Source organism: Wyeomyia smithii, chromosome 2, assembly GCF_029784165.1.
Source record: "Wyeomyia smithii strain HCP4-BCI-WySm-NY-G18 chromosome 2, ASM2978416v1, whole genome shotgun sequence".
NCBI lineage: Eukaryota > Metazoa > Arthropoda > Insecta > Diptera > Culicidae > Wyeomyia > Wyeomyia smithii.
This window is the reverse complement of record NC_073695.1, coordinates 115,206,276-115,234,232: the sequence shown is the minus strand read 5'-3', so window position 1 is coordinate 115,234,232 and position 27,957 is coordinate 115,206,276. Positions and strand designations below refer to the sequence as shown.

The 27,957-nt window shown below is 36.3% G+C and overlaps 2 protein-coding genes across 2 annotated transcripts in view; one reads left to right on the top strand and one right to left on the bottom strand.

The window, feature by feature from the left end:
• LOC129721540 (eukaryotic translation initiation factor 5B) overlaps positions 1-27,957 on the bottom strand; it is a 175,362-nt gene that overhangs the window by 71,720 nt on the left and 75,685 nt on the right. Inside the window, exons 5-7 of the mRNA XM_055674238.1 lie at positions 26,871-26,947; positions 19,001-19,196; positions 14,507-14,614 (exon numbers count right to left, since the gene is read on the bottom strand). Coding sequence (XP_055530213.1) covers positions 14,507-14,614; positions 19,001-19,196; positions 26,871-26,947 — 381 coding nt within the window. The remainder of the gene's footprint in view (positions 1-14,506; positions 14,615-19,000; positions 19,197-26,870; positions 26,948-27,957) is intronic.
• On the top strand, positions 616-2,079 carry LOC129721548 (uncharacterized). Its single transcript, XM_055674251.1, has 2 exons — positions 616-704; positions 765-2,079. Exons 1-2 carry the CDS (start codon positions 658-660, stop codon positions 1,870-1,872), a joined length of 1,155 nt encoding a protein of 384 aa, XP_055530226.1. The 5' UTR covers positions 616-657; the 3' UTR covers positions 1,873-2,079.

Below are 27,957 nucleotides of genomic sequence, written 5' to 3'. Positions count from 1 at the left end.
GTCATTTCGTAAATCGTCGTTTAATTGTCTGTGACATCTCCAAGGTTTCGAGTATACAGTTGCAAACTTTCAATTAAAATGTGACACGATTACTTGATTCTGAGAGTTTTTGCGTCTAGCGGAATGAAATGACATTTAGGAATTCCTTAATTCCTAAATTGAAATGACATTGATGGCGTATGTTGGTAAAAAATAGCAAAGTGACATTTTGAAACCAGGAACTGCAAAGATGTATGCTTGAATGCAGCCAACGATTTAGCATCGAAAAAGTTTTAATAAATAACTTTCGATAATTAAAACAGTCGTGATTGTATATCTCAAATTACCGACGTTGTTTGCCTTAAAATGTCTCCCATCCTCAAAACACCCCTGATAATACTTTTGTGTAATGCAATTGACACTAACCCTGTTTTTTTTCACATTTTAATGATTTTAATGCATCAATAGAAATCTATCTTAATCGAAAAGTCTATATATTCAACTTTGATGAAACTATCCAATCAAACAAATATCGAGCTCGAAAGAATACCGTCGAAGCTTCTTTACGTAAAGTCATTCGAAGCATCAACGGAATCAAAGCTAAAACGGGACGTTCACAACAGTTTGTAAATTGATAAGCGATCGACTCAGTAGTAGTATTCTACACAACAACACAACATGTTCGAGTCTCCTGCCCCTGAGATGATTCTGTGGACCTGCTTTACGTAACCTAGTTTCTTAAATATAATTTAAAAAAATCAATTTTAATAACATTTGAAACCTAGTTTCAGGAAATTATCGTGTATAATTCTGCTAATAACACAGCTGGATGTGAGTTCGGCATGGATTTACCCCTGCAAACGAGTAGGGTGGGGTGTATACACGCTGCATAAACATTGTACTTTGGAGCACGTCGTTATAAAACATGAAACTCCACGATATCGGATCTTCTTTCCGCCGGTCGATTTAGAAATAATTTCCGGATTCATTCCAAACTTCGACAAAAGTGTTGCTGAACGTATTAATGCCAAAACGAAAAGGCTCACAATTAACTTTTGTGGAGTGGAAAAAGTCTTTTTACGAAATACATTGGAACATATAGTACTGAATTACAACACGATAAGTGAAATTCAGTTCGATTCGGCGCAGGAGTTGATGGTTTGGTCGCTGCACTTGAGTTACAACCATATGCGTGATATTCGATTCGTGAAGGATATAAAAACGTTGGTGATAATCATAGCTAGTAAAAATTTAATAAGTTCTGTCAGTTGGGATAGTTTCGAAAAATTGCATCGTTTGCAAACGTTGGATTTGACAAGCAACCTTATTCATCAGATAAGTGGAAGTGGCAATTTACCTGCACTGAAGCGATTAGTTTTAGCAGAAAACCTAATCAATGATTTTGATCTTAACGGTGTAATCATGGAAAATTTGAGAGATTTGAATATTTCTCACAACCAACTCACGAGCTTAAATCTGTTTGATTTTGAGCATGCGTTCCCGCTTCTAGCAACACTAGATGTTCGTCCAAACCAATGGAACTGTGAGCGACTAAAGCTATTAGAAAGTCAAATAAGACTAAAAGGAGTATCGAAACCAGGACCATACAGCACAGAAACGCGTGGTTGTCACGAAGATCACCTAGAAAGTCTTTCACTTGGAACACCGGAAGCTGTGAATAAATTACAGGAAAATTTCTACAAAATGGAAGACTTTTATTACGAGCAACTGAACAAATATGACACCAACAGACGGATAGCAATGTCTCAAGCAATAAGCTTCTTTGTAGATGAAAACCTGGATAAGATAAACGATACGCTGGTCAAATTGAAGGATAAGGTTACTCGTTTGTTCCAACAATACAATTTTCGAAGCACACACATCATGAACTGACATCGTTACATATAACAACCAAGGACGTATTGATAAATTGAAAAAAATTATAAATAAAAAAGCTGCTGAAAAAAGATGCGTTTAAGAGTGCATATTTTCAAGATTTTTTCATGTGTTCGTGATCTGAAATTTCATGTAAACTTGATTATGTAAATTATTATACAAATTTGAAAACAGAGTTTAAAATATAGCAAAATACGATCTTCACTGGTAGTACACATTACTACTAATAAGATAACACACTTGACCAGATCAAAATGGAAACAAGCAATTATATTATTATTTAATACAAATATTACCCACTGTAAATAATGCCGGGGCAGACAACATTTTCAAAAATTATTGTTGCAAACAATTTTAAAGCAGCAAATTCGTTGAGCTTAGAGTAAAACGATCAGTATTTGTCGTAAGTAAAAAGGGTAGCAAAAAGACGAAACAAATTTATTACTCAACATACACATCAGTGATCCGGAAACTTTATAAATTTAATAAGTTTGAAACATTTGTATAAAATTGTATGAATTTTTAAACATCTTCAACGCCTTAAAACTAAAAAACTCATATAAATTTAATATTGAGCATCTTAATAGAATAGAATTAAAAATTGAAAATAGGTTATGTTTCCATTAATTTCCACTACCAAACCTATTCTCATTATTCATTTGAAAAACTTATGCCGGTGTACTCTTTTACTCGTTATATGAAATCCTTTTTACGGTAAGCTAGTCACAGCATTATCAAGACTATTTTGAAGGGTAAACCGCTTAATTTTGTTTCTTCTCGAAACTGTTTTTATTTTAGTATAAAATAACATCAATATTGTTGGCTTAAGAATAACAATCATTGATTTACTTAACGTACATATCTTGTCCGTGGGAGCTAGTATGCTGTGCTATGATTCTCGAGATAAGTAAGAAGCAAATATGATTTGAACGTGCGTAATTATATTCAGGTCTGGCAAAATACTACTTGCAGGCAAATTTCGTTAACTTCTATATTATGAGCCATTTTTACCTAAATTCAATTGAATCAAAACATCAGAATCTAACATAATTCAAAACTGTGTAAATGATGCGATCATCAGGGGCAGCACTGACGACGATCCGATATGCTTGCATCACACACGCATTCATCATATCGTTATAGCCTTGGTCTTGATCGTCTCTGATGGGGCAAATTGGAACTACATACACTGTTAGACGTCACACCATAGGCGAACCAATATCAACATCATCACCATCATCCGCTCGGTTCACAAACAGCAAAAATGGGACCGAAACCACACTTCACAGGAAGGAAACAACAGCCGGACGGACGTACGAAATAGTCGTAAATGAATGAATGGCTGAATAAATGGAAGAAAAAAAAAACGCGCATGAATGAAAAAAGAGGAAGTTGCCCCTCGCGCCACTAGTGCCGCACACACAGATGCAACACACGTCCGCATATGTATATTTCACTCTTTATTACACAAGCCGAAAGCCGCTTGCCTGAGACTTGGGATCGGAAGAAGTGTTTCAACGGGGAACGCCGTAGATTCGTGTCCGTTTCGAACAACAGTTTCTTCCTACGCCGCGAAAATGTATCAACGTTGTGTGTTGTTAGACGCGGCAAATTGATTCTACGCGCCCTGGCTTCTACGATTGCCAACCATAACAGAAGACAGAGCTGTATTTTCCTCTTGAGCAGGCATTTCTTTTCATTCATGAAATTTTATTGACTTATTCAACATATTCGCCTGCTTCGTATGGCTAGAAACCAAAGGAAGTGACAGCGGAAGAAGATGGCTTTGCGGGGAGGGACGGGACTGTAGCTGTAATTCCGGATCTGAGAACTTAGGTTTATAGGAAATAGGGTTTTACGGTAAAAAGTTACTGCGTTATTATCCAGATTCTGAATAGTAAACAACGAAGGGATGAATGGTGGCTTGACTATTATTCCAATAACTACTTTGAGCGGTATCTTGAAGAACAAATGAATAGTTTTCTGAGAAATCACACACTATAACAACTTCACCATCTTTCAAATTATTTTTTGCTTCTCTCATGTAGGTCGACTGTTCAGTCGAATGGAGCAATATTTTCAAAAAATCTAAAATAATAGCTGGCACACAAAAGTATCACTCGTTTGTTCCGATTTCAGAAAATAAGATACAAACGAAGCTGTTTTCAAAAAATGACGAATCATTTACTTATGATGTATATAAAATATAAGGTTCTGTAAAGTATCTGTCATAAAAAAATATGTTCCTTAGATAATAAAACTCGAAAATAAATATTTGATTCTTATATATATTTATATCACTTAGAACATTTAACTCTTTTCTTGAGAACCGTTCGCCCAATCGTTTTGTTGCCAAAGAATGAATTGTATATTTTTGATCAAGCATTCCAATGAACGTATGGTTTTTGCTGGAGAACCATGGACAAATTAAGAAAAACGTGTATTTTCCTAAATTTTAATAATTGTTTGAGCTTAAATTAGAAATAACTCGAAAACCAATGCCTTTAGAATGTTAACTACCAAGAGCTTTTTGATTTCAAATGACTCTCTGCATCTTTTAAAATCATCAGAATACAAATATTTTGAAAAATGTATGAATTAGAATTTTCATAAAAAAATTAATCTAACATAAAAAAAATATTTCTCATTTCTCCATCCTGGACTTTTTTTTAAAACTTGCGTATTAACGTCAAGTTTCTCAAAAAAAATAAAAAAAAATCCACTCTTTTTTTTTAAATTGAAATTTAATGTTTATTTTAAATTTTTTTGGTCAAACAAAATTTTTTTTGTACAGTGTATATTTTTTTATGATGCATTTTTAATTCCCTGCAACTCATTCTCAGACAGTTTTTCTATACAACCACCGGTTTCTGGGCTACAATGCTTCGAATAAAACCTATGCCAAAAGGCATACGCCCTTTTAGAATGTAACTCATGGGTGTAAAAAATCACTCCATCTGTGGAAAATGCTCAGTTTGCTGAGCCAAATACGTGTGCAAAGTTTCATTCAAATCAAGAATGGTCGATTAAATTTTCGCGTACTTTCAGTCGATTTGAAATGATTTTGCTCTTCTTCCTCTTCCTCTCTCTTTATTTCTTTTTTTATCGCTTTTTATTTCTCAATATAAATTAACAATCATCGACAACTTTGCATAATTTTTATACTCTTCGTAGTGCGTCTTAACTGGTGAAAATAAATGAACCCTTTGTTTTTAATAGCTTTTTTTTAAATTGAAATAGATTTTAGAGGAAACTGCAATGCTTACTTAGCTCCTGTTCTCGTTTCGAGCTCCTGTTCTCGCTTCCGTTCTCACTTCTCCTAAAATATATATTAAACTGTACGTGGAACCCAGATTTGCGAAGAATGAAAATCATTCACATGTTTTGGGAATCAGGCATTATAGCAAAATCTGACCCCAGAGCGTGAAGATGTCCAAATATGTATGGTATGATACACTATGCTTATGTAAGATATAAATATTACTTTCTATTAAGACTCAGTGAAACACAGTATCCATGATATCCCACTTCTTTTTATCGCAGCAAGTTTCATAAAGACTTTGTTTCAGAATTCACCATACCGGCCCTTGACCGTCAAAGAGATTAGAGTTCTCGACTATACTCTGGAAAGCCAAAATCCTTAAATGTCGCGGAAAACCTTCATTTTCAGAAATTTTGAAATAAAATTAAATTGTCAACTTTCATCAGAAGTTATATGAATTTCAATAAAATATGCTCCAAGCAACGTTTATATAATAACAAGGCATTTAATGCATTCCTATATAATTCTGAACTATTGAGAGCATTGAGGTTTGTAGAAGTTTGCTGCAATCCGTAAAAAATATTTGATGCTAATTTATAATTCTAGGTCCTGCGTTTTTAGAAAACGAAACCATTGTGGTAATCAAACCTGGATTATGAGGAATTTAAAAATTAAAACTGCATTGAATTAACAGGCATATTTGCTGTTCTAGTATGAAATCTGCATCATTGTTATTTATTACTGTTTCCGCACGTTCGATAATTTAAAAAAAAAAAACAAATTGCCTCCAGCCAGCATTTAAAAAATTGGCTTGTGACCGAAAAATAGGACTCATTTACTCCAGTGATAATATTAACAATATTTGTGATAACCACGCCAAGGTTGGATTGATCAACATATTCAATTCACCCTCTGTGAAATTATCTTTTCAATTCATTTCATTCATCTTAAAAGATCGGAGATCGGACTTCTTACGATGATATACGATTTGTGGTTTACTGGCCTAATAATTATACACTAAAGTCGCTTTTTACGCGGAGGATACGTGCCGCGTAAAAAAACCGCGTAAATCCCGGAATCCGCGTAAAAAACGCGTAAATTCCGGAATCCGCGTAAAAAAACGCGTAAACTCCGGAATCCGCAAAAAAAATGCGGCGTAAAAAAAAAACGCTTAAAAAACCGCTTAAAAAGCGACCTTAGCGTATATTAATAGTTAGTATAACAAAGGTTTCTGCACCGCTTGGTGGATTAACTCAGGTTTTTAAACTGAGATCGTGAGCTCGAACTTCAAATTTATTATAAACACAAAATGCATAACGTAGATTTTATTTATGTTCATCGTTGGTTCATGCATCGTACTTATTTTAATGCCGCTCATGAGCGGAAAACTCTATTGCTGCCCTACGAAACGACGCATCGGCTAATCCCGGAACCAAAAGAAAAAAAAAACATCTGCATGGTGCGAACAGGGGCAAAAGCCAAACTCTGGAAGCACTTACGATCTTGTTTAAAAAAAATGAGAAGGAAAAAACACTTCATATAGAAAAGTGAAACCCTTGCGAGAAGAAGCAAAATAGAGAAGGTAAAAAAAATATCCGGAAGTATTTATTCCCGATTCAGAGCAAGGGAGAGAGAGGAACGGAAAACGGAAGACAAGCCGGGCATATTTTACAACAGAGTCCGGAAGTAGAAAATTTATGGGAAATTTCTCAATTCCCTCACCCGTTTGCCTTCGGAAGTAAATCGGAATTAAGGGGGAATGCAGCACCTGTCCATACCGCTTGATTCCCATCGTTGTCTGGCTACGATCGGTTGAGTCAGCAAGATTTGTGGATAGTTATTTGCCCACCTCGAATTGGCTTCGACATATACTCACGTTCTTGCTGTTCTAATCGTGTTAAAGACGAAGAAAAAACACCAACGGAAATCCGGAAGGAAGTAGAAATTAATGCATGCCTGCTGCTGAAGCAATTTTATGAATGAAACTCCAATTTACGACGGAAACCGAACGAATGGATGAATGAATGACTGACTGCGAATATGGAAGAATGAATAGCTTGTGAGCGTGTTTATGAGCGTGGCGAAAACGATCGGTTTCTAGCTGTGGAATAGGGTGTCCAACAGATGCTAATGCAGGATCTCAAAAATTGTAATTTTGATAGTTATGAGTCGCTTATTACATTTAGTGCAGTTTCTAGTTTTTTTTTACGATTTCACATAATTTCAGTTGCTGGTCACCCAACTTTTTTCCGCTCGAAGAACAGTGAAGACGTTGGCCGTCATCGTCGTCACATGGACGTAATTATGACAACAAGCTGCCGTCGAAGGGGCTACGAAGCGCACCTTTTTTCCGTTCGACAATGTGACCGGAACGAAATGCGACGCAATATCTGTAAGCTTGGTTTCTGAAAAAGACGAATTTAGACGAATGCGGTCACGATTTGAAATATAACTGGTAAAAAATCAAGCCGGTCTTGAGTCGGATGAATCAGGTTTCGATTAGAACTATCTGGAATACGTTTCGTTCAATAAAAAATTTGATTCGTGACAAGAATTTTGAAAATACATTATAGATTCGTTTAGGGACATTATTTATCTTTCATTGCGATCGATTGTGAAACTGAAACTTTTTTCATAGTCTGCCCGGCTATACATAATGCGTCAGATTGCAATATTTCATATGTGGGCTGGACACGTGGGAACTAACTTTTATTATTGACGTTAATTGCAGTGCTACGTCAAAAAAAAAGTAAATAGATGTCATTTTATATTAAATTAGATCATAACCTAGGGTCATTTTTTATTAGAGGATTAGAATAAGAAGAAAAATGTCCATTGTCAATCGATGCAAACTATTGTAATTGAATAATATCATAATTGCTTTCGTGAAAAAGTTATCCAAAAATGGCATTTGTTAGTAAAATGTAATAGAATAGCATTTGACTGAAATTTTCGGCCGTGTTGTAGAAAAGCGGTTGTCAACTTTTGTCAACATTTTGTTTTAATATGTTTTTGTTAATGGTTGAAATAGAAATGTTCAAAAACATATTTTCTGTTGTTTTAATAAAAAAATATAATTGATTTGAAAAATATCGCCAAAGGATACGCGGATAAAACGAATTGAGAATCGCTATTGTAGATAGTGATAGTACGGTTTTAATGAAAAATATTGTGAAAATTTGTCAATAACAGTGTCTTTTAAAAAAAAAAACTTTTATAAATTCGAAGCATTCCATACTTCTTATGAGTTTTGTCTACCGTTAATATTGAATTTAAAAAAAGTTTCAATTTAATTGAAATAATGTGTACAATAATGTCAAAGAACGACACTAATTTATCTCAAAAATTTTATGACTAGTTTGAACAAAAATAGAGTCAAATGAAAAAGTTGTCTTTTAAACTCTTAATTAATGAATTTAAAATATTTGAACTCCGAAAATTCATTGATGTCGTATTATTTTGTACAATTTCAAAAATGTAAGATTTAGAGGAATTGAAAAAAATGTTGAATTTTGGTAAATTTTGTTGAAAGTTTGCGAATTGCAGTTTTGATTAATTACAAATTTTTGCGGAGTTCCGATCCGAATCTGCGATGTAAAGCACTACATTGTGTTCTGATATGTTTTACCACAAAAAAAAAATCAATGAGTTGCACCAGGAAATACCAGAAAACAGCGTAGGAAAATCATCTCTCTAAATTGATTGATTTACTGTTTATTGTTTATTATTTAAAAAACATAACCTAAGCCCGTCGCAGAAATATACTACTTTTACAATTTTTTACGCAAATAATGATATTATGACGTTGTGTTATGATTCACATTCACACTCATATTTGGCTATTTATAAGAAAATTTTCGTTACCCTAGGCTTCAAACAAATTAGGTTAGTTTTTTTTTCTCATCAGCTAGCATTTTGATACGTATTAAAAAATGTCTGTCTAATATCTTTTATAAGCAAACCATTTAACCTAAACTCGTGGCAGAATTATACATATTACTTTTACAAATTTTCACGCAAATAATTAAATTCAATTAAACGGCAATAATTAGTTTGTTATGACGGTTCGGTTTAAGTTGTCTAAATTTATTTTTTTTAATCTAGAGCTAAATCTTAGCAGACAGCCGTCAGCAAACTTTTGTAATTAGTAGGGACGTCAACATCACTACTTGAATGACTTAGTAATGGACATGCCGTGAATCTGAGAGTTTAACTAGTATTCTGCAAGTTTCGCGTTTGAAGAGCTGTACCCAAGATGTAATTATTATTTATATGTCACAACACTGCAAATCAGAACAAGAGAATTTGTAATAAGAATTAACGTAATCGTACATCCTAAAATTATTACCATCATTACGTTATATTTTAACCAAGACCAATCACTATATTGTATTTAATTAACAATCAACACTGACATCGATACGCAACCGGTATACCCAATTTTGCAACACATCTACAAAAGTCACCATGCTGCCATAACTAGGGACTGAGAAGCACTATGGAGATAGACCCACCCGTTCCTGGAAACCGCTGCCACAGCCGCCACATATTTGGGGACAGTACGCCAACGCAACGCAACGCACAAGGCTTGAACGACGACCACGTGTTTTATCACCAGGTTCGGTATGTCTGGCGTTTTTAGATCAGGGTGGCCAGCAGATTTCCAATTTCAAATTCCCGGTTTTTTCCCGGTTGGAAATTGATATTTTTCCCGGTTTTGAAAAGCATAAATATACAAGCTCAACCACGTATATTCATTGAAAAAATAAATTTGTGGAAGAATTTTGTTTTTAATATCATTATTTCATTTCAAAACTTGAAAAGGGCTAACTACTTCAACCCTCATCTATTTGCTGTTGATTTTTCGAATTTTCATGGCTGAGGAATGCAACTCGGCCCATTGAGTAAATCCTGAACGAGGTCTAGTACGAAGGGCACACTTGGGGCTTTTCAAAACGTGTAGCGTGCAGAAAATATCATTCTCAAAATTTTCATTATTTCACCCAGCCTCAAGATATAATTTAAATTCAATGTGAGCTTCATGCTTCAGAATATTTTCACAAGAGTTTTAATTTTATTTCGAACCGTTCAATTTTCTGTCATTTGAGACTTACATAAATTAATTACTGGTTTAATTAAACTGTTCAACGAAAGCGATATTTGTAACTTTCTGCACTCTCTGGTTGAGTTTTTTTTTGACGTTTTGTAGAGCTGGTTTTTGCTTTTTCAAAACTTTAATACATACATTTTCACAAATCTGGAATTTAAATTCAAAATTGTTCTGGCTGCTGCTGAGCTTCGGAAACGACAAATCTTTGCAATAATTTTCTATTATTTCAAGCCTTGAGAAACTTCATCAATTGTTTCAAACTTTATTACGGATTTTGGCCTTATTCAAAGTGCTTATTTAAAAATAAAATTTAATAATTCATTTTCCACTAATTCTAAATTGAATTTTAAATATAATTGTGGATTTTATTGAATTCAATTTGGAATCTATTCTAGGGTTTGTTTTTCTAATTTCTGGTCAGACTAAAATTCAGCAACTTTTCAACTAAATACCCCTTTTTGACATCATTATCTCATTTAAAATTTAATTTTAAATTTAATTGACTTAAAAAAAATTACTTATAATATTTTTTTCTTGTTTCTTAATAACTTTTTCAAAGTCATTTTTAGTGAATGAGAGTAAACATTCTAGTTATTTTCCACAGTTTTCAAAATAACTTGAGCATATTTTTTGACCCTGAACCGAGAAAGTTTTTCGCCTTGCCTGAATCTGCAATAATAGCCGTTTTTTGGAAATTTTAAATTTGTTTGAGAACCAATTTTTTCATTTTGTTAACCTTATTATTACCCATTTTCTGGTGTTCACCGACTTTGCTAGATTCAGTTTTAAAATTGATTTATATCTGTGTTGTTTGATTGATTCTGGCTTCAATACAATTTTATTGCTGCTTAGAAACAATATTTGCCTTTTTGAGCTAAATAAGAAGCTTGTTTTGTGTTTCCTGAATTCGCCTTCTAAATTTCAGAATTTTCAACAAAAATTTTTATCAAAAATTGAATTTTTTTACTTTTATAACATTAATTTTTTTATGTTTTTGGTGCATTTCTGACATAAAATAAAATCTGATTGCTGACTTTTATAGAAGAACTTTAGAAACATTTGAACATATTTTTTATCTTTTTCTAGTGTCTGTAAAAGTTTCATGGCAATTGAGAGCTGAACAATTGTTTTTATTTCTGTCGTTTAAAATATTTTTTTCCGTTTTCTTAAGGATCCCTTGAGGCTTAGTTATTGCCTCGATACTATAGAAAGGACTAATTTGATAACATTGTTATCCTTACGTAGTATTGTTCCAGGTTTATTTTGGACGAATAATTTTCGCTATGGCCTTTATGGTTTTGAGCTTTTTATTTAAAAAATATGTCTTCCTGATTTTGGAGGAGTATGCAAGCAATTTAAAAAAAATGAAGACGGTCTTTGCATTTTTAAGCCTCTTGAATACTATTTTATAAATTTTGAATTAATTTCGTTGCTTCTGTTCTTTAAAAACGCAAATTCTCTAATATCAATTTCTGAAATTTCGGGCCTCAAGACATTTTTTCAAGTGGATTTAAGCTTAACCCATTCCCAGTGGAGAAAAATCAGTTTTTACATAAAAAACAACGAACTTCAAACTCTTATTACTAATCAACAATATGCATAATTAACACTAAATGTATTGCATATTAAACATCAATATATTCTTTAACGATGCTGAATAGCTTCGTCGTGCAAATTTTTGCTTATTTTCCGTTGGTCTATTCCCGCCACTATTGTGACAATCGCCAACACCCGGGAATGCGACTTGAACTAGGATCCTAACTAACGACCCGTTGGTTAACGGACCGGCGCCAACGGCTTCACTTTCCCATGCGGTGTAAGAACCCAGAGATTTTTGGCCTCAGAAAATCTCCGGAGAATTGAATCTAGATCAGTTTTGGTTGATCGTGAGTGGATCACGTCATCACACAACCATCGACACTTATGGTGTTGGGATTCGAACCCAGATCCAGCGTGGTTGGCGGAGGAGTTAATTGTTTTAGGCTATAGATATTTTTTACCATAGTTTAGTTTTTGCCTGAAGCCTGATTGGAATCATTCTTGATTTCTCTGGCCTTCAAAATATTTTTTAGTAATTTGAAGTATCAACCTTCCCTGGGCTTTGTAAGTTTTTGTTGGCGATTTATAACCTAAAATTCAAATCTTGTTTCATCAAATAAGTTATTATCATTATTATCAATTTTCACAAAAATTATGAATAATTTGGTACATAACTTTGAAACATACTCAGACATAAATTACATCAGACGCTGATCCTGTAAAGTGGTGATTGTTTTGATGTTCGATCGGCACTTACTATTGAAGTCCTAATCAGTGTGAATGAGAAGGAAGACAACTTAGAAAAAAAAAAAACAAAGAATGGCAGTCAACTGTTAGTGTACAGAACAATTGCGGGGCTAGCGCTAGGATCCTATTGACTATAACGGTCGTCTTTTTTAGCCGAGAATATAACATATGACGACTGGCTTGTTACCCCAGCATCTTACCCTGAGACTAACTAAATAGTTCCTTGTGTCTTCCAGTGTTTGTGAGATGGCAGAAAATGTATAGCGCGTTAAACTAATACAACAGATCCCACGCATGTAGTAAATGAAAAATAATGTTCAAAATAAACATGATGAATTTCCCGGTTTAGCATTGAAATTCCCGGGTTTTTCCCGGTTTTCCCGGTTCATTTTCGAATTCCCGGTTTTTCCCGGTTTTCCAGGTTTTCCCGGTTCGCTGGCCACCCTGTTAGATATACCTACAGAACTACACGCATTTTTAATAAGCATGTCGCAAATAAGGCGTGTTATGCCGCGATACCGGTTTTGCGTAGGAAGCTTTCAGCGGCATTCAAGCACCTCCATGAGGCCATTCCCTCTGGACTTTGGATGGTAATACCTATTTGCTTGCGTTCGTTGTCGAGAGCGACGTATGAATAAATTCACGGGAATCTTAAAGCCAGCTTTACACTGCCGGATTGCTAGTCGACAATGCGTTACTGGAAGCAATCCATACGAAGTGCACTTTTGCATTGTTTTAAGATTTTAATGTTATTTTTTTACTTTTGACTTTGACTTTACTTTTTAGTGAACGTTATCTGACAACAGGCTTCCTCTTGTCGATGTTGATTTTTAATCGTGGGATATTAACAAACTAGGAGTCTCATATGTTCACGACTAAGTAAAAGATGAAAATTATTCAAAAATATATGAAAGTTTTAAAAGGCATGCATGTTAATCAGCTGACTATATGATCAGTTTGGTTTAGTTGATTCTATCTTGATTTACCCTTCCATCCTCCTGGTACATCCACAGCCGACACATCAATTTCCGGGCTGACGTCAGCAGTTCGAATTCCGTATGAAAAAAAAGTAAAACAACAAACTGTCCGGCCCGGTGGTCGCCAATGTCGCCGCTACTGCAAATACTAGCTCATCGAGATAGCTGGCGAAAGAATTCGCGAGGGCGTCCTCCAGTACGGCGATAAATTATCTTTTTTTTTCTTCTGGCCCGCTTCAGCCGTTTTGGTTTTACATTCCAGCTTGTATATTAGGCACCGGGTGGACTAGCAGCCCCCGCATATGGTAAGTTCCGATTCGTATAATACTATATGCGATATGGGTGTTTGGGTTATAACATCGTGTGTTAGAGGGAATTGTGTGTATAAGCTGGAAACTAAAATCAATTTCCGCTTTGTTATGGCTGTGTGTAGGTAGCTTCCATTGGGCTCATGTTGTCTAGCCCAGACATTAGGCATTTTGTGAACATCGACATTTATGTATAGTTTAATTCGAAACACATTTACCCGATACAGTTTATATTTACACTCTACTACAACTTCATATTTTTAGTCGTCGTAGTGAACAATCCCGCAGCAATTCTCATCAGTGTCATGCCGGGAGGTAAGAGAAAGGGTTGTAAATGGACCGGATATAATAAATTATACTGGAAGCTGAGATAATAATAAAAGGGCTTGCTAATATACTGACCGAACGCTGATGGGGAATCAAAACAAGCGATAATAGATAGGGTCATCGCATCGCGGCTATAGGCATAACTGTTATCATAGTTACTGATCGAATATATAACATAGAATTGTCATTTATGAAGTACTATTACTTATTTTTATTTAAGCAGGTTTTCTCAGATATGGATACTTCTAAAATACTTCGCACTGTCAAACGTAGCACGATATTGATAATCCCTATGAACATCAAATATTTTTTTATCTTGGTACATTCATACAATTATCGTATACAAATAATGAATTCTTACCTCTTTAGTTGGCACACAAATTGGCGTTCCCTCCTTGACGACACCAGCTTCCACAATAACGCCTATCACAATTGGATCACGGGAATTAAACACAAATTGAGGTAAGATCTGGAAATTCCGAAAAAATACACATTTAGCAGCAGTCATCTTGCTTTTTCGGGTGAGTTTTGTATGCGTCGCCACTATGAAAATGGTATAAGTAAATCTTCGAAAATCAGCGATGCGAATATGGCGAACCCACGGTGTGACGAGGCCCAAAGTGAAATAATCACCGGATATCATAAAATGCCTTCTTCCTTTGAATAAAGTTTCCAGATGTCTTGTTTTTTCCCCTCACCACGACCACGACAGAAGCCATGGTAGCGATGACTCGAGACAGCAACAAACAGGTAGATGCCCGCATATATCCGCCGTCTCTGTCGGACGGCCGCCTTTCTAGTAAACCGAATGGGCAGTCTACTCTTGCCTTTGAAGTCATGTGTTAACAGTGGGACCAGCAACCACTTTGAGCACAAGTTGTCGTAAATTGATACCTTCATTCATTATGCCTAATTATCGACCGTAAACTGGTTCGGAGATTTGTATCATTTCTTTAAAAACAGCTATTTTTGTAAAGTTTCGATAAAACTCGTCCGTCATTCATGAGTTCGAACGTGAAGGCAAACAATACTTTATTTTCATTCACTTAACCGAGAATGTGCACCTACTGTACGGCTAATTTTGTAAACATAACCTTCAAATTAAATATATTTCAAACAATGGCTCAACAAGACAAACAATCTTCAAAGTAAAACTTCCACTCAACTGAATCCAGAAGTGAAATTGAAACTTCAAGAAAAAAAAAAACAAATTTTGACAATTGGACAAAATAAACAAAGTTTAATGGAAAAATAAACCGTGCCACCCAATTTATCAGCAAAATTTCTTTCCAATTAAAAATAAGTGCGACAAAAATCGCATTGTTTCCCGCGTCCCGCGATATTTTCTAAATCAATTGTACCCCTTTATTGTTTGATGCTCAATATGATTTTTTCTAAAGTAGCTTGTGAAAGATACTTAAGTAGTCTCCAATAAAGTTAGTAGTACTTTTCATTGGAAAAAATGAATGTTCAAAAACATATTTTCTGTTGTCTTATTGGAAAGTTTCCAAAAAGACAACAGAAAATTTGTTTTTAAACATTTTTATTTCGAAAATTGAAATATCATAAAGAAAAATGGCTTTGTTCGCCATTACTGATTTTTTTTATCGTGTACCTCCTGGAAGCCTTCCCCAGGTACCCCAGGTTGAGAACCGCTGTTGTAGGTAACAACGCTATGTTCGTTAAAGCTGTTTTGCTGCACAAAAAAAAAATTTTTTGCTTTCTCTGGAGTCTGGTAGGGGTTTTTGGCTATTCTGAGCTTAATCATTTTTATTTTGGTCTTTTTTGGGCTCTGGCCTTTAGAAATGTTTTTCGGTCATTCTGATCTTAATTTGGGATCCTTTTTCTTTTCGCCTTTTCTGTCCTTTATAAGGGGTTTTCGGCCTTTCTGAGCTAAATTTGGGATAATTTTCTTTTTCGCTTTTTCTGGCCTTTAGAAGGGGTTTTCGGCGATTCTGAGCTTAATTTGGGATCATTTTCTATTTTAGTTTTTTTCTGGCCTTTAGAAGGGGTTTTCGGCCATTCTGAGCTTAATTTGGGATCATTTTCTTTTCTCGCCCTTTTTGGCCTTTAGAAGGAGTTTTCGGCCATTTTGAGCATAATTAGGGATCATTTTCTTTTCTCGCCTTTTCTGGCCTTTAGAAGGGATTCTCGGTCATTCTGAGCTCAATTAGGAATCATTTTCTATTTTGGCTTTTTCTGGCCTTTAGAAGAGTTTTTCGGCCATTCTGAGCTTAATTTGGGATCATTTTCAATTTTAGTTTTTTTTCTGGCCTTTAGAAGGGGTTTTCGGCCATTCTGAGCTTAATTTGGGATCATTTTCTTTTCTCGCCCTTTTTGGCCTTTAGAAGGAGTTTTCGGCCATTCTGAGCATAATTAGGGATCATTTTCTTTTCTTGCCTTTTCTGGCCTTTAGAAGGGATTCTCGGTCATTCTGAGCTCAATTTGGAATCATTTTCTATTTTAGCTTTTTCTGGCCTTCAGAAACCCCGGCCATTCTGAGCTTGATTCGCGAATAGGGTAGGTGAGCCAGTTATGGCAAGCCAGTTATAGCTATATCGCATAAGCGCAATGGTACCAGTTATGGTAATACCCCATAAACTCCAAAGGCCATAGCTGGTTCATGCCATAACTGGTACTTTTTTTAGGTATTGCCATAACTGGTACTCCTCCCCTATTTACTTTTTTGGCCTTTAGAAGGGGTTTTCGGGGATTCTGAGCTGCATTTGGGAATGCTTTATTTTGGCTTTTTCTGGCCTTTGGAAGGCGTTTTCGGCCATTCTGAGTTTAAATTCATTTGGGAGGGTTATTCGGCCATTCCGAGCTTAACTTGCGATAATTTTTCTCAGCTTTTTCGGGCCTTAAGAAAAAAATTTCGGCCATTCCGAGCTTAATTTAGGATCATTATCTTTTTTGGCTTTTTCTGGCCTTTAGAAATACAGGGTGGCGAAAAAATTTTCAAAACCAAATTCCCTGATTTTCCTTGATATTCTCTAAAATATAACTTCAATTGCCCTGATATTTTTCAGCATTTGGCACAAAAAAGTGCAACTCTGAAATCCCAGTGAAAAATGTATTCGATCGATATGAAACCGAACAGTAGCGGTCTCGAATTGGCTTTTCATGCTAAAAAAATCAGTTTTTGTGCTAAAGATCCATTGAAAAAAGAATCGCATATCGGTTAATTTTTTTTTCCTGATTCTTTCTCAGTTTCCCTAATATTCCCTGATAGAAAAACGAATTCCCTGACATTCCCTAATTTTCCAGGTTTTCGACACCCTGAAATGGTTTTCGGCCATTCTGAGCTTAATTTGGAATCATTTTTCTGGCCTTTGCTGGGCCTTAGAAGGGGTGTTCGGCATTTTTGAGCTTAATTTGGGATCTTTTTCTTTTTTGGCCTTTGAAGGGGTGCTTTCGGCCGTTCTGATTTTGGGATCTTTCTGTGTTACTTGACTAAAATGCTCGTTTTCGGAGTGAAGTTATGGCCTTCAGGGAGAGGAAAGCAAACTGATTTACCCCTCACCCTCTCCCGAGCGTACGTAATTTATGAATGCCGCTTAACGGTTTGGATTCAATTCTGACAGATATATATTTTTTATAGTTCACTCAAATGAACTAATCCGTGTGACAGAGTCACAGAGAAAAACGAAAATGCTTCCGCCATCTATCCAGTAAAATTTGATAGAGTGCATATTATTATAATATGTAGTTGTTAATCGTATTATATTTAATAGCACCTTTTAACTTTCCTGCATAATGCGTTGAAAAGACACACAACTTGAACAAGCCTTCCAAGTACGGCGAGAATGAGGTTCACAACCCTATGAATGTTATAACGTGTTTGTTTATTAGTTGAATTCATAGCGTGATGCTAGGCTAAGTGGTCATCACACAAATCTGTAAGACACTTCAAAACGAACCACTTAACTTGGTCATGATATGAAACAACGTAGCTTCTCCACTAAACAACCGTTGCCGTTCCTGACAATTGAACCAACAACGTCGCCGAACCATTCTTGAAAAATCGATTGCAATTTATTGAATATTCTGCTTTGAAAAAAATAAAACATCATCGACAATCGCCCGCCGCTGCCGGCACGCGGTTCGCCAGCAACGTTAAGTGACCTTGGGCTTATAAATAAAATGCGCTATCGCGTCGTCGGATGCTGAGTTGATCGAGTGGCTGACCGCACAGCTTGGCGAGCAATACGACACGAGAGGCCACCGACCGGAACAGCGCAAGCGCGGAAGCGTTACGGCAGCCATTCATTCACAACACTTTGCACTCGAAGCCACTTTAGTCGGTATTTGCAATTGGGTTCAATACTATCATGATTCAACGCAATGATTGCATTTTATAAAATAAAAAACACATTTACAGGTGTTTGTTGAGGTACGCGGTGCTGAATAACGTATGATGAAATGTGATAAAGGCTTCTATTGTTGTCAACGGAACACTTTTGTAGATGATATTGAATTCTGAATGTTCCTTCATTGCGCTGTTTGCAATGTATTTTTTTTTCTTGACCTCATTCGTGGATCACCGAAAACTCCTTCATGCAGCGGGGCAGATTTCAAAAAGGATACGATCGATTATACCCACAGGTATTCATTAAAGTGGAACAGAACTCATCAACCATGTCCGAGTATAATAATAATCGATCGTTTAAACCGGTACAACTGCCATGTTCCTTAATTGCAGTGAAAAGCATTAACCAAGAATGCACAATCATGGCCACCGTGGTTTCCAAGAGCGCAATTAGCGTTTCATTTTTTACCGTATCGTGGTGACATTCTTCCAGTCGACCAGGATACTTACGCACCACCCGCTCGGTACCCAGTGTTGATAACTTACCTTCAGTTTGCACGGGAACACCGCAACCGTTTTGAACTCTTCACGTTTACGCTGCTTGATTTCCTCCCGATAAGCCATGAACTTATCGAACAAATGGTAAATAATATCCGCCTGGAAGATCTTTACGCCTAAACTATCGGCAAGTTCTTGTGCGTCCCGCTCTATTTTGACGTCAAAGGCGAGAATAGTGGCATACCTGGTGTTGAGTGAAATAAATAAAAAAAAAAATTAATAAATCAGTTTGCGATTACAATAGTTCATATCTGTCGGCAGTAACCTGTCGGGAATCTAAGTATTGATATAATTAGCATAACATAACCATATGGGGTTTAAATAGCGCTGTAATTTGAGCCCGCGTGGTGGTAATCACCGCAATCGATCATGTCACTTTAAATCGGCTTTCTGAGTCACCATGGGCCCGGAGTTTTTCGTATCAAACTGTAGCGTAAAAGTCACCCACGATTGCGACTGGGCGTTAGTTTTCGAGCGTTTATGCTAACTCCTGAAGACGTACTCGGAAGGATAGATGGATAAATAGATAGATGAATGGAAGGATGGAATGCCATCCAATGTTGTTGCACAGCGTGAAACCGGTTGACGTGCAGACAATCGTGGGATAGCTGATACTATAGTTGAAACCCGACCGAAGAGACACCTACGAGCATTCAAAAACCTACACGTCAAAACTGCGTGCTGGTAGATACATGCAAAGTAGGCATCTTCTTGCATATAATTACACATAATAAGAAGGTTCAATCACTTGAAACAAACTGACGGATTGCATTGAAATAAAAAAATAATATCGATAGTTTTCAGGGTGTTTAAGCTTTGTTACAATATGATTGTATTTTTGTCTCACCGCAAATGCATTATGCTTGTATAACAATAATAATCCATTAATTTAATTACTAAAACCACCCATATTTTTACGATCGAGGTGAAACACTTGAAATTCCAAATAAAATTGCCTAATGTAGTATCTGTTATAATAAATTTATCACGCAAAGAATAAAACTCGATAAGTGCATGTTTTTAACGATTTGAAGTATCCGTACGATGCACCGGATACACGTTTTACGATGTTCATACATATAAACGATAGAATTGATGTATTCCTTAGCATCCTACCACCGTTAAAAGTGCAGCAATAACAAGAATTGGTGATTTGTTGGGAACACCAGAATGTTTTCAGTTTTAGTGCCCAGACAAAATATTTAAGCGTATCCCACAACCGCAATAAGTCATCACTTATCAACAAGTTCTCCAGTTCAAAATACGACTGAAATATTTTAAAACATCATTTGCCATCCAGAAGCCTGCTCATAATACCCGATTATATTTTACGACACGGTATTGGCCCGTGTTACGAGTAGCGACACTTGAGGCTAACACAAAATCACGTTCATCGGCGTGCAAACTGACGTTAAAAATCCATCCTAAATTGTTTTTACGGCACCCATTAAATTTCGATTCAGCATGTACAAAATTCGGGAAATAGACCTATTACCAATATAACTAGTAAAAACTCTTAACCTTTTATTACCTTTTTTAAAAAAATCGTAAACCTTAGTAGGGGGAATAGGGGCATAATGAGCACCCTAACTTGATTGCTGATTTAGGCAGGGAAAACGACAAAAATTTTAAGCTGTCTTTAGTGCAAAACTTGAATTAACTATCTATAATTAAAGGTACACTATTCACAAATTGAAAAGTTTATCGTATAAATAATGGTGAAAAACACAAATTAGATTCATGCATCAAAAACTAGCAATCAGTCGATGTGTGGGGCACAATGAGCACCCCTTACTTACTTTACTTTACTTTTAAGGCGACAGACCGATTATCGATCCAGTGCCGAATCCAGAATACGTCTCCATGTCCCTCAGTCTTGGGCTGCTATCCTCCAATCGCCCCTAACACCTATTTCGTGTGCATCCTCGTCGACAGCACACATCCAACGAGTGCGGGGTCTACCTCGAAGTCGACGACCTCTATCGGGATTCCTGCTAAATATAGCCTTCGCTTGACGCTCATCCGGCATTCTCACCACATGCCCAGCCCACTGAAGCCTGCCGTGTTTTAAATGAGCACCCCACTGGGGAATAATGAGCACCCACGGGGTATAATGAGCACTCTTATAGAACATATCTTGAAACTGTGTAGAAGTACAACTAATGGGCCAACGTTTGTCGCGAGATGCCGTGATACATGGCGGCTTGTTTCGTGAATGTCCCGTCGCGCCTTATGGTGGCTAATTCTGCCTGCAGTCCCTTTTTCTGACCGATTCGGTCTCAAAGACTTTCTAAAATATGTTCGCACCATCACTGTAAACAAACACTGACTATGGAAACAGACAAACTCACAAGTCTACTGAGATGAATTTCACGCAAGTTTATGTGAAAAGGTGTGCTCATTTCACCCCATCTAAAGGAGACCATTTCGCCCCTATCGAATTAGTTGAAGTTAACATGAGATTTTAACACTAATTATAGCTTAAAATCAAAACTTCAATGATGGTGAAATTTGGGGTACGAGCCATACATCATATTGATGTGTCTACATACTTGATTGAGCCATTTAAACGACCGTAGAAGCTTATTTTGTAGTGCGCAATAATAATAATTTTTCCAACATCCGGGAACCAAGTTGATTTTTTCAAATTATTTCCATATTTTAAACAGACAAATCACTTTTGTTCTACATAAGAGATACTGTAGTAACTACGGGAGAGTTCCACATACCACATTGAATTAAAAAATGCGTAGTTTCGCATAAGAGAGGGGTGCCCATTTCGCCCCGTGTGCTCATTATGCCCCTAATCCCCCTATCAATTGTAAACAAGCGTGAAATTGGTAAATTTCATGAAAACAATCCTCAAGTTCAAGTTCTTCAGCTTCACGCGAACTTCGCGTAAAATAGTGTTTATTTGGCATTTCCTAAATTCGTATGAAATGTTAAGAAAAATATTTGAAATCTATTAGATCTCAATACTTTGCTTTTAGGGTGTGTTTTTATATAAAACCAGCTGACCAAGGAAACGCCCATTTTTTTATCTTTGTCTTATTGAATTTGAACATTGAAAACAAGGAAATTTTCAATTGATTCCATATACTTCCAAAGATTGACCGTGCGATTTGTTCATAATCTGCAAATGCATGAAGAATCGGATATTGGATACGTTCAAACTCAAAAGGCAAATGATTTGAAATGATTGGCATTATAGGAATAAGAACATCCTCGCCTTGAAATTCGTTAAATGTATCATTGCTTGTATAATATACGTTGGTTTTTAGATGCTTTACGCCCAACCTTGTCCCATTACATAACATTGGTTGGCTCAGGTTTCTAAGCATTATCCGCTGGATAGTAGGGTACTTCTTCGTGTTTAACCGTTATGTGCTCGACGGGGTACCTTTTTTGGATTCATAAGACGAAATTCCATATATTACGGCAATCAAAAGTGATAAGACTCTGTGACATCTTAACTGCCGGTACCCGGATAACTGTCCCATAATGAAAAACAACATGTTGAGAAAACGGCGATTTAATATTAACCGTGAATTTTCGGATTTACAGCAATTACATCCAGAACCAACGACCATAACAGTTTAATGGCACCACAAGTTTATCGTTGAGAACAAAAAACCATGGATGGAATTGGTTTTATGTTATATAACTCGAAAAAGCGACAAAATGGGACAAAATATGCGGGTACATTCCAAAAGTACTCGCATATTTTGTCCCATCACATATAAATTCAACCAGCAACCGGCAGTATCATTGGCAACGTAGATTGTACTACAGAAAAACAACATTAGTCTAGTTAATTAAATGGCATACTTCTATATGCCTAAAATAATCCGATATACACTAATCTGGAGCAAAATTATATGTTTGCAGTTTGCACCACTATGCAGTGGGACTGTAATGCGGGTACTTTCAATTTGGAACAAAAACAACTTGGTATTTTTTCCATGTTTTTCCATACAAAAGTATCAATTTTAATTTTTTTCCAGAAAATATGATAACAGTTAAGTCGATTCCCGATGATAACTCAAAAGTGACCAAAATCAGTATGGGACAGTTATGCGGGTACCGGTAGTTAAACCTTATTAAAAAACAACTTTTGATGTATTACTTTTTATATAGTAACAGGGGAGGGGGGTTAATTGGAGGGGGCTTGAATTTTTTACTTCCATTTCCACAGGTCATTTTTATGGTTTAGGGTGTTATGGTGATATACTCTCAAAATGTCCCTAAAGAAACAGATTCCACCAGGACTTCTAGTGGTCATAGAAACAATTAAATAATACAATGTCGCATACTCTTCAATATGGGTATTTCCAGAACCGGGCTGATATTTAGAGATCAGGAAACAACTCCCGACGTCATTTTGGATTCCAAAATGACGACTTCCGGTATCTGAAAAAGAATAAAAATTGGTCGAATACATTCGATGGTATGGGTGTTTTGGGTTGGGCTATCTTAGGAATCGCTGGTCTCGAGGTACGATGCTGGCCTAACAAACCAGTTGTCGTAGGTACGAGCCTTGGCTCGTGAGAGACTGTTAATGTCAGTAGGGCTAACCCCGCAATTGTCCTGTACACTTAACAGTTGGCTGCGAAGCTATGTATAATATAAACACAAAGTCGAGTTCCAAATTGGAATGTAGCATCAAGGCTTTGCTTTATTTTAGATTCGGGAAGACACCCAGAGATCGGAAACCAACTCGAGACGCCATTTTGAAATTTAAGTCGGTAACTTCCGGTTTCCGGAAAACAGCTAAAAATGACTAAGCCATTTGATACGAGTAGTTTAGGAATTCGGAAATCAACTCCAGACGTAATTTTGAAATTCAAGATGGTGACTTCCGGTTTCCGGGAAACAACCAAAATTGACCAAATGCCATCAAATATGATTACTTTCGGAATCAGGATGCTGTCCAGAGACCTCAAAACGACACCAGATGAACCGGAAGTCACCACCTTGAATTTCAAAATGAGGCGTGAAATTTTTTTTTACTTTATTAACACATTTTAGCTATTTAGCCACAGGCTGGTTCGCCACCATAGGCGCGTGAAATTGATTTCCGGTCTGTGGGCATCATCCCGAATCCGGGAATACCCATATTCAATGGTATTCGTTTTTTTTTTTAAAGAAACCGGAGGTCGCCAGATTCAATTCTTCGTATCCAAGTTGCGATTGGACCAAATGACGGTAGAAGACTCCAAGTGGGACCGTACAACCCAAAATAAAGTGATCGAAGGCATAGCGAGTAGCCGAACTCCTGTGTGATTTCAAATAAAAATCCGAGCAGCCGATTTGCTTTGTCAATCGCAAACTGCTGATGCTGTCGAAAGGATAGTTCTAAGTCCAAACAAACACCTAGTTTTCTTCGCGGTTTCAACATGTTCCAAAGAATGACCGGCGGCTCGCTTTATGATGAAACGAGATGGTTACACACTTTTCGACGCTAAGAGACATTCGATGACAATTCACCACGTAGCAAATTGGTTCACACGTGACTGTAGAGTGTCGCAAAGAGCCAAACTTGTCACTTCGACATACATTCTGAAGTCATTAGCATACAAGAGCGTGCAACTTCCGGTGAATAGGTTCGTAGTATTGTTAACGAATAAAATAAACTGAATTGATCCGAGGTTGCTGCCTTGAGGCACACCGGAGTAGTTGGTGAACTCCTGGGAGAGAGATGCGTCAATTTTGACTTGTAATGTTCTCTAATGTTTTAGATAAGACTCCAGCCAGCCACAGAGGCGAGCATAAAATCCAAATTGTTGGAGCTCTATGAGAGCTATGATCAAAGGCAGCTTTAAAATCGGTGTAGATTGCATTGACTTGTTTAACCTCGGAAATGCCATCAAAACACAGAGATGTGAACTCCATTAGATTTGTGTCAACTGATCTGTCAGGTATAAATCCATTTTGCTGCGTTGAAATATATCTGCGACAGTTAACATTGTAGAGTCGCTAACTATTAGCTCAAGAACTTTCGAACCAACACAAAGAGACGTTATCCCTCGATAGTTTTCAACTAAATACTTTTTACCCTTCTTGTACACTGGATCGATTTTTTTTCATTCTGAAGGAAACTGAGCTTACTGCATCGAAAGGTTTAGAATTTTTAAGAGAGAGGCATTAATCTTCTACGTGCACTCTTCATGAAAACAGTTGGAATACCGTCAAGCCCAGGCGAGGATGAAGTTTTCAGTTTGCGGATAGCTTTTAACAGAAAGTCGTTAAGGATTTCAAAATGGCGTTTGGAGTCAATTTCTGGCCTCTGGGAATCATTCTGGTTCTGGCAATACTTTTACTGGGTGGTTTTCGATCATTTTCGGCTGCTTTTTAGAAACCGACAGTTCCAGAATTCAAATTGGATTCTGAGCTCGATTTTTGGCTTGTTGCATCATACCGATCATTTAAGGCTGTTGTCCGGAAAAATTGGTTGAAATATATGCTTCATATTGACACGCCTCCCCCCCCCCCCCCCTCCAGAGTAGAATGAAGTGGCAAACCATTGAAGAAACATGTCTTGTACTTAAAAACTCTTACTTTTGGAAATTTGGTTCCACTAGCTTGATTAGTTCTCGAGTTATGTAAATTCATTTGTATGGGAACCCTCCCCTTTCAGAGAAGGGAGGAGTGTTGAAATACCATAAAAATATTTTTGCACTCAAAAACCTCTACAGGCAAAAGTTGGACTGTGCGTAACCACATCAATATTGCGTCTTTTCAGAGCATCTTTTGTACTGTTTCGGAACCAGTACAACGAATGTGTGTTGTTCATAACGCATTTGATGCTCTAGCGAATGTTCAATGTATTGGGCGGCTCAAAATCAAAACACTTTTTAAGTATTAACCGGTGCTAGTATTGCCATGATGATTTGTACTGGTATTGGTAATATTTTTCAGAATGCTGCTATCGTCAAAGCAGTGCAAGCAGTAATCAATACTGATGATCTTGGTACTGACTAGGTTAATGCAAATATGAACTGATTCACTATCATGAATCCGGTCATTCGAAAACATTATTTAATCAATAACAATTAAAAAGACATTGGATTTGTTTAAAACATTTTGTATTTAACGACAACTCTGGTTTTATTCATATGCATTCGGTTCCACGTTACTGGCATCAGCGTCAGTAAATTCTGTTGCAACAAGGCTCGCTATTGGCTGTTTCGGTTGCTGATCGTTTGTCCAAAACCGTGTATTATACATATTCTGATTTCGATCTCTGTCAATGTATTCATTCGGCAACTGTTGCGTTATCCTTTTGACACATTTGTTGTGCAAAGCCAGAGCATTTAATGTGCGTTTTGAGAGGACACATCGGTTGATGTAGGCTCGAACTTTTGCGTGTGCATACCAATTTGTGGAAGCAATATGTGAGCCCTCCCTTCCAGGGAGGGGATGGATGTTGCACAACCTTCACCGACCTCAGACAGACAGAACTTCATTCTTTATATAGATCATTCTCGATAATATAAATAAACAAGTTCTCATGAAACATTGATATTAGGGGATAATTCAATATGGGTATTCACATCGAGCTCGTATACGAATACCCAGCCGTAAACTGTGTATCTTCCATTACTCGTCAATGGAGGTGAGTATTTTTACGGCTGGGTATTTGTTTACGAGCTCGACATGAATACCCATATTGAATTTTTTCTGTGAACTGGGAATTGCTCAATTCAAATTTAACTAATCATTTTTCCACAGTTCCTGTGACCCTAATTTGATAGATTTCGTTATCAAGCATTTCAGTACCATGAATAGTGACCTATTTAATACTCCTATATGAGAAAGATAACATAATTGAATATATATGATTTCACAGAATACTTACTGATTTTCATGCTCTAACATAGTTGACGCTTTCATTACATCTCGCTTCACGACAGGGCCGATACGAATGCCAGAGTACTGAAAACATTAAAAAGATCTAGTTTAGTTACTGATTGTCTAACTTTGTTCATATGTCGATTGGTTTCTATTACTTCTCTTATATATTTAATATTATTTGATTTAGGCTGTTCGATAGAGTATCTAGTTTTTAACGATGTTTCCAAATTAAATTAACAATTAATTGCATAAAAAACCAATCTGCATCTATATCTTAGCTTTTATATAATTATGAATAATTAGTTAGGCTAACGATTACACTGTGCTACAGCGATTTAGAACTTCAGAGGTGACCTAGTGTAGTTTGTAGGTCTTGTTGAGTCGCTCATACTAGAAATTTTCCAAACACCCCCAAGATCTGAAGTTATGGTCAATATACGGTTTTTGGACTTCAGCGCAAATAATATTTTTCAACTCAGTCATTTATCAACTGATTTTCAATATTTGAGCAGTTTTAGAAAGAGGACAAACAGAGCTTTCAAAATATATACAGGTTTGTTCTAATATCAATAAAACATATTGTGTTATTTGAGCTTAAATCTAATTTTTTTGACTTTTTCACGCATTTTTTCAATTTAACTATCAATTTGCCGTCTATTTTTGTGAGAAACATACCACAAATATACTAGGAGTCTTCACATCGAGCTCGTATACGAATACCCAGCCGTAAACTGTGTATCTTCCATTACTCGTCAATGGAGGTGAGTATTTTTACGGCTGGGTATTTGTTTACGAGCTCAACATGAATACCCATACTATAATTTTGAAAGTATATTCACTTCCGGATCAATTGAAAGGAGTTTTGTGAAAATCGGTTGAAATTTGGCTTAGTTATATATTTTTTAAGAAAACCAGAAGTTTTGGCTTGTATCATACAATTATTTCACGGAGCTGCAAATGATGAAAAAATGCAAGAACTTTTTATGTAAATAGTCAAAAGCTACTTGCGCGTTTACTTAAAGTTTTTCAAATACCCCAAAAATTATTAGTTATGGTTAAAACCCTGTTTTTACCTTAGCTCACATTTTTAT

What these genes read in the sequence shown, in the direction of transcription:
- LOC129721548 (XM_055674251.1), top strand. Translation starts at nt 658, where the DNA reads ATGTTCGAGTCTCCTGCCCCTGAGATGATTCTGTGGACCTGCTTTAC. An exon ending in ATTCTGTGGACCTGCTTTAC is followed by an intron (nt 705 to 764) that starts GTAACCTAGTTT and finishes TTTGAAACCTAG; the next exon opens with TTTCAGGAAATTATCGTGTA.